This window comes from Salmo salar, chromosome ssa05 (assembly GCF_905237065.1).
Source record: "Salmo salar chromosome ssa05, Ssal_v3.1, whole genome shotgun sequence".
In the NCBI taxonomy this organism is placed as follows: Eukaryota; Metazoa; Chordata; class Actinopteri; order Salmoniformes; family Salmonidae; genus Salmo; species Salmo salar.
In genome coordinates, this window is record NC_059446.1 from 43,020,142 (window position 1) to 43,037,771 (window position 17,630).

At 46.2% G+C, this 17,630-nt stretch overlaps 1 protein-coding gene across 4 annotated transcripts in view; it reads right to left on the bottom strand.

Annotated features, from left to right (window-relative positions):
* Positions 1-17,630, bottom strand: part of LOC100196367 (mitogen-activated protein kinase kinase kinase kinase 4) — a 58,646-nt gene that overhangs the window by 22,314 nt on the left and 18,702 nt on the right. For 3 of the 4 annotated variants that reach the window (XM_014200121.2, XM_014200122.2, XM_014200123.2), the window contains exons 9-18: positions 16,813-16,891; positions 15,964-16,136; positions 14,639-14,711; positions 13,985-14,192; positions 13,339-13,470; positions 10,168-10,233; positions 8,086-8,283; positions 7,635-7,814; positions 6,683-6,814; positions 753-820 (exon numbers count right to left, since the gene is read on the bottom strand). In XM_014200121.2, coding sequence (XP_014055596.1) covers positions 753-820; positions 6,683-6,814; positions 7,635-7,814; positions 8,086-8,283; positions 10,168-10,233; positions 13,339-13,470; positions 13,985-14,192; positions 14,639-14,711; positions 15,964-16,136; positions 16,813-16,891 — 1,309 coding nt within the window. The remainder of the gene's footprint in view (positions 1-752; positions 821-6,682; positions 6,815-7,634; positions 7,815-8,085; positions 8,284-10,167; positions 10,234-13,338; positions 13,471-13,984; positions 14,193-14,638; positions 14,712-15,963; positions 16,137-16,812; positions 16,892-17,630) is intronic. The other variant, XM_014200124.2, reaches the window with a different exon arrangement.

Consider the following 17,630-nt stretch of genomic DNA (forward strand, 5'->3'; position numbering starts at 1 on the left):
CCCACTAATTATCAAAATCCAGAAGAGAGACGTTAAATTCTACAACCACCTAAAAGGAAGCGATTCCCAAACCTTCCATAACAAAGCCAACACCTATAGAGATTAATCTGGAGAAGAGTCCACTAAACAAGCTGGTCCTGGGGCTCTGTTCACAAACAGACCCCACAGAACCCCAGGACAGCAACACAATAAGACACAACCAACACATTGGAAAGAATTAAAAAACAGAGCAAACTAGAATGCTATTTGGCCCTAAACAGAGAGTACACAGTAGCAGAATACCTGAAAGCTTTGACTATTGAGAGGCCGCCATAGGCAGACCTGGCTCTCAAGAGAAAACAGGCTATGTGCACACAAAATTAGGTGGAAACGGAACTGCACTTCCTTACCTCCTGCCAAATGTATGACCATATTAGACACATTTCCCTCAGATTACACAGACCCACAAATCATTTTATATAATATCTATCGGGGGAAATATCACAGTGTGCCATCACAGTAGCAAGATTTGTGACCTGTGCCACAAGAAAAGGGCAACCAGGAGAGGGAGAGAGTGGTGACAAGGATCAGGCACACACAAGTTATGCTCTATACTTCAAATGATGTAACAGAGATATCAAATGTCCATAGAGTGCCAGTGGAAGTGATCCCCTAAGCACATGAGGCCTGTCAAAGCTGATCTATGGATCACCCACCCTGTGACTGGTAGGATCCCTCCCTGAGAATGATGTGTGATGTGGTGAAAAACGTACCTTGATGAAGTCCGGTGATGACTCATCAGCTCTTTACAATAGAATTTCGATGTTGTACGCTCCGGAACCTTCAAAATATAATTTTGACATGTGAGGACACAGTATATGCCTGACTGCCTTCAACAAAACATGCTGCATATTAGACATTACAAAACACTGCATACTATGTAGGGACTGCAGAAACAATATAGTATGTGGAACTGATCCAAATGAGGCAACCTGAACTGTATCACCTTCTATAGTAAGTTGATATTTAATTACAATATAGCTGCTACATTCTAAGAATTACAACTTTAGTCAAACTCATGAGAAGAAACATATGTCAAGCAGGCACTCAGGCCTTGTGTTCATGTGACTAATGCTTACATTTCTCAACGTGGTCCCCTACAGCTGTCAACCTTTTCACCTTGCTCTCATGTGTCACATCATCACATCAGAGGAAAGGAAGACTACACCCATTGAAAGAGGAAGTCATTCTGAAAATACCAATCTGACTACTGACCCTCCTTCAACAGGGCTTACTAGCAGCTCTGGGTTTCATAAGTGTTTCTTTTTTTTGTTCGTTCTGCAATTAAAGCACATCCACTCCATATGCTAAGGATACAAATCTATGTTGATTAGAAGACCCAGAGCAGGGATGGGCAACTGGCGACCCCGGACCTACAGTACCTTTTGTAGGAAATTAACTTTAAAACATCAATGTGTAAAATGTAAATGTTTTCTCTCCACTGTCAATAGGGGGTTTGCAAATTTTTTTGGGTTTCAAGGTGGCGTGGGACCCCCAACAAAATTTTGCTTAGGGCCCCCAAAATGCTAAAGCCGGCTCTGACTGCATGTGAGGGTATGGATGTGGATATGCAGACCCGTGAGCCACTGTGGTCCCTCGTGATGAGTTCCGATTTGTTGTGGTCCCCAACCCCATCAAAGTTACCCATACCTGAACTAGAGAAATGTTGTGAGAGTTTGTTATTGGAAACACAGAATGAACATCACATCATCGAATGTGTTTGCTGTTAGTCAGGGGTGCCATAGGAAGCCTGAGGGCACTGCCAACCTCGTGCTGAACATTCCACTTCCTCTAAGCTTGCATGATCAACATAATCACACAAACAACAACAGCAGAACCCACTAAGAGATAATATCACACGCACATGGGGTTATAGTCTCACCAGGCACACACACACACACAGACAGACAGACACATATAGAAACATTCACCACACATACAGTACCAGTCAAAAGTTTGGACACATACTCATTCAAGGGTTTTTCTGTATTTGAATTATTTTCTACATTGCAGAATAATAGTGAAGATATCAAAACTATGAAATAACACATATGGAATCATGTAGTAACCAAAAAAGTGTTAAACTAATCAAAATATATTTCATATTTGTAACGCCCTGGCCATAGAGAGGGGTTTTTTGTTCATTATTTTGGTTAGGCCAGGGTGTTACATTGGGTGGGCGTTCTATGTTCCTTTCTCTATGTTTTTGTATTTCTTTGTTTTGGGCCGTGTGTGGCTCCCAATCAGGCACAGCTGAAGCTCGTTGTTGCTGATTGGGAGTCACACATAAGGAGCATGTTTTTCCTTTGGGTTTTGTGGGTAATTGTTTTCTGTTTAGTGTGTTCCTAACAGAACTGTTGCTAGTTGTTTTTGGTTTCTTTTGTATAGTGTTCATTGATCATTAAAACCTTTTATGATGAACACTAACTCCACTGCACCTTGGTCTTCTTCCGACGACAGCCTTTACAATATTTGAGATTCTTCAAAGTAGCCACCCTTTGTCTAGATGACAGCTTTGCACACTCTTGGCATTCTCTCAATCAGCTTCATGAGGTAGTCACCTGGAATGCATTTCAATGAACAGGTGTGCCTTGTTAAAAGTTAATATGTGGAATTTCTTTCCTTCTTAATGCGTTTGAGCCAATCAGTTGCGTTGTGACATGGTAGGGGTGGTAAACAGAAGATAGCCCTATTGGTTTTGGTTCCAACCACCATCTCTTTGTGAGACGCAGAGTAGGTGATCGGATGATCCGCCGAAGTCGGTCCCTCCTTGTTGGGGCGGCGTTCGGGGGTCGACGTCACCGGTCTTTTAGCCATCACCGATCCACTTTTCATTTTCCATTTGTCTTGTCTTTGTTTTCTACACACCTGGTTTCTATTCCCCAATTACATGTTCATTATTTAACCCTCTGTTTCCCACATGTTAGTGTGCGTGTTTATTGATTGTTCATGGCGGTACTTGTCGGCTGGTTATGTTTGCCGGGTTATGTATTTACGCCCGTTATTTTCGAGTGACCGGTATTTCTCTGCACTTTGAGTATTGTCTGTATACTGGTCCTGTCGTGGAATTAAATACCTTGTACACACATTTCTGCTCTCCTGCGCCTGATTCACTGCACCAGTTAACCACCGCCTGGCAGAAACACGCACCCCGAAATGGAGTCAGCAGGAGCAGATGCCCCGGTATTAGGGGTTGAGGAGCGCGTCCAGCAGCACGCTGCCATGTTACAGCATCTCGGCACCGCTATGGATCGCGTCCTGCAAAATATGGATCGTTGGGAGAGAAGAGGAGTTCCTCCATCGCCTCCAACAGCACCACCACTCACCCCTCCTTCACCCGGTCCCAGTGGGATTCGGCTCGCTCTTCCGAGGGAGTATGATGGGACGGCTGCCGGATGTCAGGGGTTCCTACTCCAGCTGGAGCTCTACCTGGCAACCGTCCACCCTGGATCTCAGGAGCGCTTACAACCTGGTGCGTATCCGGGAGGGAGACGAGTGGAAGACGGCTTTTAGTACCACCTCAGGGCACTATGAGTACCTCGTCATGCCGTACGGGTTGATGAATGCTCCATCAGTCTTCCAGGCCTTTGTAGACGAGATTTTCAGGGACCTGCACGGGCAGGGTGTAGTGGTGTATATTGATGACATTCTGATATACTCCTCTATAAGCGCCGAGCATGTGTCCCTGGTGCGCAGGGTGCTTCGTCGACTGTTGGAGCATGACCTGTACGTCAAGGTTGAGAAATGTCTGTTCTTTAAACAGTCCGTCTCCTTCTTAGGGAACCGTATTTCCACATCAGGGGTGGAGATGGAGAGTGACCACATTTCAGCCGTGCGTAATTGGCCTACTCCCACCACGGTAAAGGAAGTGCAGCGGTTTCTAGGGTTTGCCAACTACTACCGGAGGTTAATCCGGGGCTTTGGTCAGGTGGCGGCTCCCATTACCTCACTGCTGAAGGGGGGACCGGTGCGTTTGCAGTGGTCGGCTGAGGCGGACAGGGCTTTTGGTCACCTGAGGGCTCTGTTTACCTCGGCTCCCATGCTGGCTCATCCGGATCCCTCTTTGGCGTTCATAGTGGAGGTGGACGCGTCCGAGGCTGGGATAGGAGCCGTGCTCTCTCAGCGCTCGGGTACGCCACCAAAGCTCCGCCCATGTGCCTTCTTTTCGAAGAAGCTCAGCCCGGCGGAGCGAATCTATGACGTGGGGGACCGGGAGCTGTTGGCTGTCGTCAAGGCATTGAAGGCGTGGAGACATTGGCTTGAGTGGGCTAAACACCCTTTTCTCATCTGGACTGACCACCGCAATCTGGAGTACATCCGGGCGACGAGGAGACTGAACCCTCGCTTAGTGTTCTTTACCCGTTTTGTCTTAACCCTGTCCTACAGACCAGGTTCCCAGAACGCTAAGGCAGACGCACTGTCCTGGATGTATGACACGGAGGAGCGGTCCATGGATCACACTCCCATACTCCCGGCCTCTTGCCTGGTGGCACTGGTAGTGTGGGAGCTGGACGCGGACATCGAGCGGGCGTTGCGTACAGAGCCCACTCCCCTCCAGTGTCCAGCTGGGCGTCTGTACATTCCGTCTGCTGTCCGCGACCATTTGATCTATTGGGCCCACACGTCACCCTCCTCTGGTCACCCGGGCATCGGTCAGACAGTGCGCTGTCTTAGTGGGAAGTACTGGTGGTCCACCTTGGCTAAGGATGTGAGGGTTTATGTTTCCTCCTGCTTGGTGTGCGCCCAGTGCAAGGCCCCTAGGCACCTGCCCAGAGGGAAGTTACAACCCTTACCCGTTCCACAACGGCCGTGGTCGCACCTGTCGGTGGACTTCCTAACAGATCTTCCTCCCTCACAGGGTAACACCACGATCCTGGTCGTTGTGGATCGGTTCTCGAAGTCCTGCCGTCTTCTCCCTTTGCCCGGTCTCCCTACGGCCCTACAGACTGCGGAGGCCCTGTTCACACACGTCTTCCGGCACTACAGGGTGCCTGAGGACATAGTATCTGATCGAGGTCCCCAGTTCACGTCAAGGGTCTGGAGGGCATTCATGGAACGTCTGGGGGTCTCGGTTAGCCTTACCTCAGGTTTTCACCCCGAGAGTAATGGGCAGGTGGAGAGAGTGAACCAGGATGTGGGTAGGTTTCTGTGGTCTTATTGCCAGGACCGGCCGGGGGAGTGGGCGGCGTTCATACCCTGGGCAGAGATGGCCCAAAACTCGCTCCGCCACTCCTCCACTAACCTCTCCCCCTTCCCGTGCGTACTGGGGTACCAGCCGGTTCTGGCGCCTTGGCATCAGAGCCAGATCGAGGCTCCTGAGGTGGACGACTGGCTTAGGCGCTCGGAGGAGACATGGGACGTCGCTCATGTGCACCTTCAGCAGGCCGTGAGGCGTCAGAAAGCTAGCGCAGACCGCCACCGCAGTGAGGCCCCGGTGTTCGCACCTGGTCTGGCTCTCGACCTGAAACCTGCCCCTCTGCCTGCCCTGCCGGAAGCTGGGTCCGCGGTTTGTGGGGCCATTCAAAGTCCTGAGGAGACTGAACAAGGTTTGTTACAGGTTACAGCTTCCCCCCGATTACCGTATTAACCCCTCGTTCCATGTGTCTCTCCTCAGGCCGGTGGTGGTTGGTCCACTCCAGGAGTCTGAGGTGCGGGAGGTTCCTCTGCCCCCTCTGGACATCAAGGGGGCCCCGGCATATGCAGTTCGAGCCATACTGGACTCAAGGCGTCGGGCGAGGGGCCTTCAGTACCTCGTGGAGTGGGAGAGGTACGGTCCGGAGGAGAGATGCTGGGTGCCGGTGGAGGATGTATTGGACCCTTCGATGCTGCGGGAGTTCTACCGTCTCCATCCGGATCGCCCTGCGCCTCGTCCTCCGGGTCGTCCCCGAGGCCGGTGATTCACTGCACCAGTTAACCACCGCCTGACAGCATGTGTGGTTCCCACCATGAAGCATGGAGGTGTGATGGCGTGGGGGTGCTTTGCTGGTGACACTGTCTGTGATTTATTTAGATTTTAAGGCACACTTAACCAGCATGGCTACATACACCATCCCATCTGGTTTGCGCTTTGTGGGACTATCATTTGTTTTTCAACAGGACAATGACCCAACACACCTCCAGACTGTGTAAGGGCTATTTGACCAAGAAAGAGAATGACAGAGTGCTGCATCAGATGACCTGGCCTCCACAATCACCCAACCTCAACCCAATTGAGATGGTTTGGGATGAGTTGGCCAGGTGTGAGGGAAGAGCAGCCAATATGTGCTCAGCATATGTGGGAACTCCTTCAAGACTGTTGGAAAAGCATTCCAGGTGAAGCTGGTTGAGAGAATGCCAAGAGTGTGAAAAGCTGTCATCAAGGCAAAGGGTGGCTACTTTGAAGAATCTAAAATCTAAAATATATTTTGATTTGTTTAACACTTTTTGATGTTTCTTTGGATTCCATATGTGTTATTTCATATTTTCTGGTCTTCACTATTATTCTACAATGTAGAAAATAGTAAAAATAGAGAAAATGCTTTTGACTGGACCTCTACATACAACATGTGTAAATGTACACGTGTATATACAGTATGCACACAACATGTGTGTGTACACACCACAACATATACACACATGTCACCACACTGATAGACGGACAGACCTTTGGTGGGCACTCCATAGAGTTTTGGAAGTCCCAGAAGACATCGTCAAACATAGGAGACATGGGAGTGGTGGCCATGTCAGACATAGAGCTGCTGTGAGGGTTATCGCGACTGGAGTGAAGATTGGCATTCTGAAATGGACAGTTAGTTTAGATCAGGCCAACTATATTTTTATATATTCATACGGCTCTGGGTTAGATTACTTTATTTATTGACACATTGGTCACGTTCCAAGTGGCACCCTATTCTCTATAGTGCATTAGTTTTGACCAGTGCCCTATGGATGCAATATAAAGGGAATAGGGTACTATTTGAGACAGAGACTCTCAGTACTGTAGGACAAACAAGATGGGAAAAAGGAAGTAATCATTTTTGGGTTCTGGATAAAGTAAGAGGAAGGACAACTAAATGATCAACCACAAAGCACAAGATGGCATAGGATATGTATAGATCCTTGACTAATACCTTCCCAACAGAAGAGCTGACAAAAACTGTGAGAGTACAAAACGTGGGTTTTCAAAATGTTGAAATGATCAAAATATATGTTGACGCCTTGATACCCATTTGATTAGTCAATAGGGTCTTGCAAAATACGTGTCATAACTTCTAAATAAATTAAGTGACATTTACAAAGATTTTTAATCTAACGTTTGCAGTTACTAATATAGAGAGGCAATGCCTATTCTCTGACTTGTTTGCTAAGTTAACCCTTTACTTTGAATCTCTTAGGCATCTGTTTTAACTATGTGTCATTGTCAAGTGGTGATGGTGTTGATGTTGTCAGTACATGTAATGTATGAGGTAAGTACACTATATTGCATATTGTGAATGCCTAGCTGCGTAATGATTTTCCAAACTGGGGCAAATAAAGATATTGACTGATTGAATTGATTGGTGGTGTTAGGAAGGGTACGGTTATTTGGGCAGGGGATGGGGAGTGGACTACTGTACCTGTTGTATGGCGGCCCTCTGCATGGCAGGGGTACAGGGGCTGGAGCTGCTCCCGGAGCTCAGTCTGGTATGGATGTTTAGGGGGAGAGGAAGGGGGTGTAGGGGAAGGGGCAGCCCAGCCAACACTCTGTTCAGGTTGACCTGATAGCTGTCAGAGGTCTTCCCCCTTTCCATCTCCATCTGAGCAACATCGACAAGGACAGTCAGAACCAGACCCCTCAGACTATATTATTGCATACTGGATTATGAATTATAACCAATAACCCAAAACAGACTTCAAATCTCTCTTTGAGCAACTAATAGCTATCTGGCACACTAATGCACAAACGCAAACAAACACAACACTAGACACATAGAGATACAGACAGGGCGGTGAGAGAGAGAGAGGGAGGCAGCGGGTAGTGGGTGGGTGGGGGGGGGCTCGGGGAGAGTGGGACAAGGGGGACTTTACCGCTTTGCACTGGCTATTTGCAGGGCAGTTAGGCGTGGCACTAGCAGCCTTCTGGGGCTCCCTCTGTTTGTGTCTGTGGTCGTGCTGAAGCGAAAGCAGCTGCGTTTGGTCTTTGGGCAGCGTGCGGTGGAACTTTTTACCCTGCTGCTGGGGCTGCTGCTGAGGATGAGGCAGTGGAGGTGGAGGCTCGGTCCTCCTCTACACAACGACAGAGACAAACACAGGACACTGGCATTCAGCAGCCTCATCCCGTGCCTGCAGTACTGCCCCAAGACAGATAGATGACAAGGCCATGTGGCCAAAGCCTGGAAACAGCCGCTTTCAATAGAGCCTCTACTGTAGCTAGAAGATCCAGGCCCAGTAGAAGGCTCTCATTGAAACTGAAACTGGAACGAGGCTAAACTCTCTCCAGACGTCAGAACTGGAGGAGGTATTGTTTCAGGAGGGGCACTCCCAGGCTTTATGATCAGCACACATGAAAAGCACACACACATACACTCACATAGAGCCCTCGCCCTCGCCCCAAACACACACACACCCGCAAGAAGCACATAAATACAGTATCAACTGAATTTCTTATTATAGTAAACCACCAAGGACATTTCTCCCACTGTTAAATGTATGTCATGCTTTTTCACTTCAGATTCAATGAAGTGATTACAAGGTCACACTGACATGAAGACTACATAGAGAGAAAGAGAAGTTGAGCTAAATCAATTACACACCTGTAATCCCATATAAGCTTGGATGTTTTTCATCTATGATTTATGATGAGTTCACCATAATTTCATGCTATTTGCTAAATCAGATTAAATGAGAAACAAAAAGCCCCTTAATGTTACTTGGTATTTACTCTCTCTTTTACCAGCGTTGACAAACGCAAGGAGAGCCTTTTTCTCCAAGCACTGCATGCTATTTAAAGACTAAACACAAGCCATGGATTTATATCACGGGGATCAAGACTAATGTTTACAATGAGGATATTGTGAATCGAGATACATAAATAATCTAATAGGGTTCTGGCTGTTCGGCACAGCAGTGGGCTTCTCAAGCAAACGAGGAGGCAGGATTCCATACTCAAGTGACAAACACATAGGCTGCGTTTGATCTCAATGCATTGAGAATGCATTGTTTTATTCTCCCTACCATAGCAGCGAGAAGTAGGGGAGCTGCAGCACCCCCCGAAAAATTTGAATAAAAAAATAAATATGTATTAAAATCTCACAAAAGTGGTGCACTGGGCCTTTACTAGTCCTGTATTACCGGACCAATATAGTTATCGGTAGCATGGGCAATTTTTTTCTTATTGTAAGTCTAAGCATTCCTTTTCATTGCTTTTCAAACATATTTTTCTTTACATCGCGGTGGGGGGTTGCACTTGCATCCACATATCAAGCAGTTACAATCCGTTGTGCCTAAATAGGATTCCTCCTGTGAATTACTTTAGATGCAACTTTAAAGTCGATGCCTTTTAAAAGCAAATGACGCCTTTTAGTACAAGGCTCCTTGTGGATTAAAAGTCAAACAGAGCCGTTCAGAGTTCTTAAGTGTTTTCTTCTACAGTACATTACAGTACATAGTCTTTCTGTTGCCTTTGAGTACGCAGGATTGACTGTGTTTCCAGTTAGCCTAGCATCTATCATCATTAGAAGTTAGGGAAACAGACCTTAAGAGAATGTGGCCTTTAGCTACCCATGCTAAGTCTGGGATAGCATGAGAGGAATAATTTAACAGGACCTGTGGTACAGGAGCCATAGTATACTCTGAGAAAGCAACAAGGTCTTGACCTTGAAATCAGCCATGGTAGTCTAAACATTGAATTTTTCACCATTCTATTTTCTCTACTCCTTCATTGACAGCAACAAACTTGCTCTTGACACACCGGTGTTCTCACACTCTGTGCCGTTTCATGCAGAACCAGTCATAATATTTCCCATAGACCAAGACACAACATTCATTCCAAAACATTTGAATTCAATAACCACCCATGTCTTTCATAAAGATTGGAGTGATTTCATGGCACGGTTTGTTGCATTTCGTTCTATGCAGGTTGAGTGACAAAAAACAGAAGGCAGTTATTACCTGTTCATTTAAAGGACCTGCAGGTCTTCCTCCGACATCATTCCTCTGTGTGCCACAATCCTCCAGCTACAATTCAACGAGAGAGAGAGAGAGAGAGAGAGAGAGAGAGAGAGAGAGAGAGAGAGAGAGAATTTTGTTTTTGATCACGTCAAGGTTTCTGACTTAGGAAATCCAATGACTGAATCCTGGTGAAAAACCTAAAATATTCAGTGTCTAGCTAGCTTGCATAAGGCTCTTAACCCTCCTCTTTTAAATATTTAACCATGAAAATTAGTCCACATAACTCTAAATGACCCTGATAGAGTGAATGGCTGAATCAAAAGCGTGCAGAGAGTTCTTCCCCCCTGGGCTAACACAGAATGGGTTAAAAACATGTTCTAGTCAATAGATGGTAAATGGTACACGTTGCATCTCCAGATGCGCTTGAGGATGCTTGAGGATGAGGCGGCGGAAACCCATGTAAGCTACAGCTGAGACAGGCAGACAGGAGGAGAGAGAGCAGCACAGCCAGGCAATCAGCCCTACTGGCCATCTGTAATTAATTGGTAGCCGGGCCACTCTCCAGGATTCTGTCTAAACTCATTAGAGCTGCCTTCTACATCACTCTCACCAAGAGAAACACATGCATGGAGCACGTCAAGATACATACAAAGGCTGCATCCCGAATGGCACCCTGTTCCCTATATATTGTACTACTTCTGATCAGAGGTGGTCAAAAGTAGTACACTATATAGGGAATAGGGTGCCATTTAGGATGTAACCTATGTGTGTAGCTTGACATGCTCCATGCATGTGTTTGTTAAATGGTCCATGCATGTGTTTTATATTGTTCATTGTTCAGGTTTTATTGTCATGCACACAGGGTTGCCAGGTCTCGCTTAAATTTCGATACCAACGATCTCTCAAAACTCGTCCCCTAGGCCTGAAAACTAGCGCCTACATTTTTTCTGCAGCAAGAGCGGAGTTGCCACATTTATCCAATAAACCCTTTTTCTATAACGTTATCGAGCGAATTAAGAAGGAATATCGACGTAATTTGTAATGACATAAACTAAGAAGCAAAATTAGTTTTTCCATCAAAATAAGAATTATTGCGAGCTTAAGAATAAGTTGCAAGAGAAAATATATTTTGCCCTTATTAAACTCACCTGATAATTTTCCATCAATGGATATCTATTTAACTTGTTTTGACTGCTATGATTAAGCAATAAGGCCTGAGGAGAAGTGGTATATAGCCAATATACCACAGATAAGGGCTGTTCTTAAGACACAGCCCTTAGCCGTGGTATATTGGCCATATACCACAAACCCCTGAGGTGCCTTATTGCTATTACCAATGTAATTAGCAATTTTTTGTCACACACTGGTTACATGGTCTGATATACCATGGCTTTCAACCAATCAGCATTCAAGGCTCAAATCACCCAGTTTATAATTGTAAATAAATCCTGTTTGCGCATGTGCATAACTATAGATAAATCCGACAGGAGTGATGAAAGATGGACAGAGGATCTCGAAATCTCTGTGCAAGAAACACTTGGACGAACTTCAAAAAGGTTTTCGCCCCAGTCCTCTCAATAACTTCTTTCTGTTTTTTATTTTGAATTAATTTGCAAAAATGTCTAAAAACCTGTTTTCGTTTTGTCATTATGTGGTATTGTGTGAAGAATGATGAGGACAAAATTGTATTTAATCAATTTTCGAATTAGGCTGTGAAGTAAAGAAATTTGGAAAAAGTCATGGGGTCTGAATACTTTCCACCAGACGGTAGCACGGAGAACATTCCTTATCTCGGGCGACTGGAGTCGTTGGCAATTTTTCGGGCCTTTCTCAGACACTGCCTGGCATGTACGTCCTGGACGGCTGGGACGTTCACCCCCAGTGATGCACTGGGCCGCCCGCACCACTCTTTGTAGGGCCTTCCGGTCGCGGCGGTGCAATTTCCATACCAGACAATGATACAACCAGTCAGGATGCTGTCGATGGAGCAGCTGTAAAAGTTCCTAAGGATCTGAGGGGCCATGCCTCCTGAGGGAGGAGAGGCTCTGTGTTGCTTTCTACATGACTGTGCTGGTGCGAGAGGACCATGATGTGGACACCGAGGAACTTAAAGCTCTTGACCCTGTCCACTGCGGCCACGTCGATGTGGATGGGAATAGGGGGCCATTTGGAACGCACCCATACTGTATACATCCCGGAGAATGATTTGTGGGCTATTGCTCAGCTAATGGCACATTGAGCAGACTCAAAACCACCGCACACCTTAATGATCCCACTGAACATGACTGTAATAGACCCGCACAGACTGACATGTCATCTACTGTACTGTACTGCAGTCAGGTAGGCAGGTGTGGCTCATCCAGAGCCACTGAACTGTGGGAGATTAATTAACCGAGTGTTTGAATTAAACAGTCTAATTAAAGTCCTCAGAACGACATGACAGCCCTTTACCTCGGCTATAGGATGCCGTAATTGTCACTGACTTCTCGCCATGGCACTCAGCCTAGCTCCAACTTCAAATAATGGGAAATGTTAATACAGCAGAAAAAAGTAAGAGATGTTTAATTATTTTCTTTCAGGATGGTCCCACAGGCAATTTCTTTCTGATCTTCCATAGTGTTTCTAACTTCATCAGTGGAGTTAAATGCTACCTTGGTGGATTTAATCACCAATGGGCTGAAACCTGACACAAAGTGAAAGTGCTGCGTCAACACCCTTCATATCAAATGCATATAAGCAGTTTTTGTAGAGGAACATGTATAAAATGTTAACTTGCACCTGGATTAAAAATGCATTAACCTTGTCACAATGCATTTTTCAGAGCAGGTTACTGACAAAACAAAGTGAGTCCCGTCCCAGTGAAAACTACAGTGTTATGTGTTATGATGCACAACCAGGTTAACACAGACTTCAGACACACATTATGTATGGACCAAAAATGTCAACCGAGACTAGAATCTAGATCATATTGGCCCATGACAATGCTGTTTGAACTCCAGGAACTTACAGCTTGTAGCAGCTTGTAAAGTACAGTTTTATTACACAATAAACTAAATATTTATAATCCTCCTCAGATATCGGGCACAAAAGACCATCAAATCAGCACATACTTGTTTGGTTTCTGCCTATCACATGGAGCAATACAAGCGGGGGGTCAAATTTGCCAGCTACCTGTTTCTTGTCCCTTCTCTTGCTCCTCTCATTGAATAGACCTCTGTCATTAGCTTCAGTCTCCTCCCTCCATAGCATCTCCTGTAGCTCTGGCCATTGGAACCCAGAATCCTGCAGCTGCCTCCTTTGTTGCTGTAACACAACAACACAACGTCATTAAACATGGTATTACCTCATTCAACAGAATATATTTTCTCTGCCAATTCTCAATGCGACATCACAGTCCAACACAGCACATGACATCATTCTCTATCCATCTGTACTGTACATCAACAAAAACACTACAGAACACACCATAGCTCTGTATGCAGACCTAATACGACATACAGTATCACGTCAGTCGTCTTTTGTGCAAAGCAAACCACACAAAAGCATCACTCCCGAAAGCAATCCCTCCGTATTTGGAAACCACAGTATAATACTCTATATTGTTCTATAACACAATTCTTTGGTTTGTTCAACACAAAAGAGTCCTTCTCATTTGAGCCAAACAAACAACAGGAGGGAGAGAGAAAAAGAGAGAGCCCGTCAGTCTCTAGCCAGCCAAGCTCATTTGCTGGCTGGGCAGCAGGTGTTTGGCTCTGCTGCTCTGCTCGAGAGGGCTGCAGAGAGGAGTGGAGTGTTTCAACTAAAGAGTGTCTCTCACATCCTCCAGCCTCCTGCGCTGCTCTTTCTGCTGTTGGATCCTCTTCTGCCTCTCGGCCAGCAGCTGCTGTTTGTACCTCTCCTGGTCCTGGAGCTGCTGCTGGAGGACCTGCTGCTGTCGCTGGGCTTCGGACCGGGTCTTGTTCTCCTGCTGCAGACGCAGGAACTCTCTCCTTAGAGTGGACTCCCCCGGCAGGTTCACTATGGAGCTATGGATACAGGACAGAAATGGTAGCAAGGCACATAGTGAGTGACGGGCAGGAGTGAGGAGGCACATAGTTATATGGCTAGGAGTAGAGTTACACACAGGAAGGAACACTTGCATGCACATGCACACAAGCACACACACACAAATATATTTTTATAGTCACCGCCATATGACGCTCTGTGTCCAGCTAAGGGAACACAAGCAGGAGCATCTGATGACACGTTAATGTCTTCATGGATAAGCCCATGCATTCACACACTGTGCACTCTCAGATGAATATCCTCTATGACAGTTCTCAGGGTCAAGGCCTGCATTAGCTATTACACAACCAGTAAAGCGAGGACTAGTCACAGACAGGGTCAGCTGGCTGTTTGATGGACGTAGACGTGACGTCAGACCTAGAGTCTGACTTTTGTTACAGACAGTGTAAACGCTGTGTCATCATACCTGGGTTCACCTTCCTCGTCGTTCATCTCCTCCTCCTCATCCTCACTGCCGCTGTACTCATACTCCGGGCCCTCTGTGGACAACATGTGACTATTTCAGACATGAGGGATGCATGTAATCCCAATGATACCATCATGTACATGACTGTACATACTGAGAAAACAAGGAAAGGGTTCGAAACTTTACAACACTTTCACACATACTGTACTGTTCCCACAGTTAGCTAGTCAGTTCCTCCTCTCTCATGATCTGAGCAGGGAAGGTTTCAAGCATCAGTAAACCAACCTAATGTCTCCCCTCCAGGTGTCTCCTGCAGTTAACCCACATGGAACTAAAACTCGTCATGAACTGTCTCTCTCACTTCCTTTTCTTCAATAGGATTGCATTCCAAAATGCTTGTCATAATTGACTAAATACTTCTACATATTAAGTAAGGCTCATTCTTCCATCTGAGGCCTCATGAGAGATTGTGAATTACACACACACACAGAGAGAGAGAGAGAGAGAGAGAGCGAGAGAGAGAGAGAGAGATGCTGGAATTTGTAATTCCAAGTCAAACTCTAGTAGGTTATGAAAACAGGGTAATGACAGTGTATCTGCTGCGTTAGGAGCTGCCGCTATCAGCGTCTCACATGGTCTCACTACAGGCTTGGCTCTGCTCTAAAGGGTCATCTCTCTGTCCGTCTGACCAGCTAAGCAGAACGCCAACCAACAAACCAACGGCACAGGGTCGAGGAAACTGCTGTTTTGGTATCGGGGCGAAGCCTGGAGGCTCGGAGGGCGCAGGCAGGCAGGGAGACGATGTCATTATGTGGCGTGGGGAGGAAGACGGAGCGAGGGAGGCCGCTGGGGGTGTGGTGCAGTCTAGGAGATGATTAAACACTGCTTCCTCCGAGGCGCATTCCTCTCACATGACACGAGTATGCAGTCTCACTGTGAGAGGGCTGACAAGGAGCAGTCCTGCTGCTGCCTCTAAACCCAAATCCCACCACATTACCAGTGGATAATGGAACCCTTCATTAGAACCTTTCATTAATGACAGTCATACAGTAGCCTCTCCCTAGGCCTAGAGACATTAAACACAAGGGTAAACAGAGAACTGGGAGACAAGATTGAGAATCAAAACACCTTTTTACTGCCACTTTTACTGTCGCTGCCAGTGTGACCAAGAATAACAAGGCCAGAAAGTTGCCCCATGGTCATTGGCAGCGCAAGGTATCATACAGCACTAAATCATGATATTAATTATAGCCTTGACTGCCAGACTCAGTTGTTGAGTGAGACTAGCTGATCTCTGATATCCCATTATGACAACATGGCCTCACCTTTGTCTCTCTTCTTCCTTGTTCTGTCCAGGTGGTCTTTGAGCATGATGCGGACCTGCCGTTCGTTGGGCAGGTCTTTGATGAATGAGTGTCTCAGGAGGGTTTCTGTGGCGGGACGATGGAGGTAGTTTTTTACCAGACAGCTCTCCACAAAGGTCAGGAACTTTTTGGACCTGGAGAGGACAGAGGGTCACAACTTACAGGCTCAGGCTGTGTCCGAGATGGCACCCTAACCCCTATGTAGTGCACTACTTTTGGCCAGATCCTCATGGGCTATAGGGAATAGGGTGCCATTTCAGACACAGCCTCAATTCATTCTCAATGTCTGCCATGCAGCTGCTGGTATGAATTAATATTGAATTATCGAACTCCATGGGTTCAAACACAAGGCTTCATGCATTACGAAAGGTAAAAAAGCAAGGCTGCTGAAGACATGTCAACAGGAAGACAAAAGTTTATCCACCTTCCCATTGGATCTAAAAAGCCTTATTTTAGAGCATTGCATGCAGTCAAACTGTTACTGAGGGGATTGTCATCTCACACTGTGATGCTAGAATTACACCCAAGAACGTGACAATAAACAATATGTGCTCAGCCTGAACTAATGCTACAGTACACAAAAAAACAGTAAGATAAGGGGTGAATAAGGGACATTGTATTGTGGCAGTTCTGTTGGCAGTAATGTTATTGGAGCTAGCTAAGAAAGAGAAAAGGCTGTGTGTAAGGGCAAAGGAAGGCGAAGCAAGGCTGTATGAGTTTTGGCCACTGGGGAAAACATTCCTGCTGTGTTGCTGAGGCTCTGTGGGGCGTGGTGTCGCTAAGCGAGAGAGGCTGAGCTGTCTTTCTTACCATTTCTTTGATTTGAGCTTGGGGGGCGGGTTGCGAGGAATGAGGAACAGGGCTCTCATGGGATGCATGTCACACAGGGCTGGGAACAGAGACAGACACAGACAGAGAAACTATGGCTGCGTCCCAAATGGCACCCTCGAGGACTTGGTCAAAAGTAGTGCACTAATGTAGGCAATAGGGTGCCATTTAGAACGCACGCAGACAGACAGGGGATTGAGGTTATGAGAGGCTCCATTGTGGCCTAATCACATGGCAGGGGATGGAGAAGTGTTCCACAGTGTTGTCAATGTTAGGCTAAAGTCCTGTCCTGTTGCCCTTGGCCTGCTTGTAGTGTGTGTTTACTACACAGTCCTACTACAACACTGTTTGTTTTTCATTCAGTGATTGTGAACTCCATCTCGGTCATGGTGCAACACTAGGCTTAGCAGACACCAAACAGTCATGAGTTTCTTTCATTTGTTTCTCTGTTTTTTGACTCAAGGATTTTCAATTTCAAAAAGCGAGAGAATTGTCTGACCTCCGTCACATCATTGTGAGCCCAATCACTTTCAATGACACTTGGATTCAGTCCATGACTGGTAATATGGGCTGCAATATCTGACAACTCTGTGAAGTCACTCACAGAGAGAGAATGAAAACATACAGTGAGTTAATCCAACAAAATTCAAAACTAGAACTTTGCAAGCGTAAAAGTACAGCATAATAACATAGGATATGCTTAAAGGGATACTTCAGGATTTTGGCAATGAAGCCCTTTATCTACTTCCCCAGAGTCAGATGAACTCATGGATACCATTTGTATGTTTCTGCATCCAGTA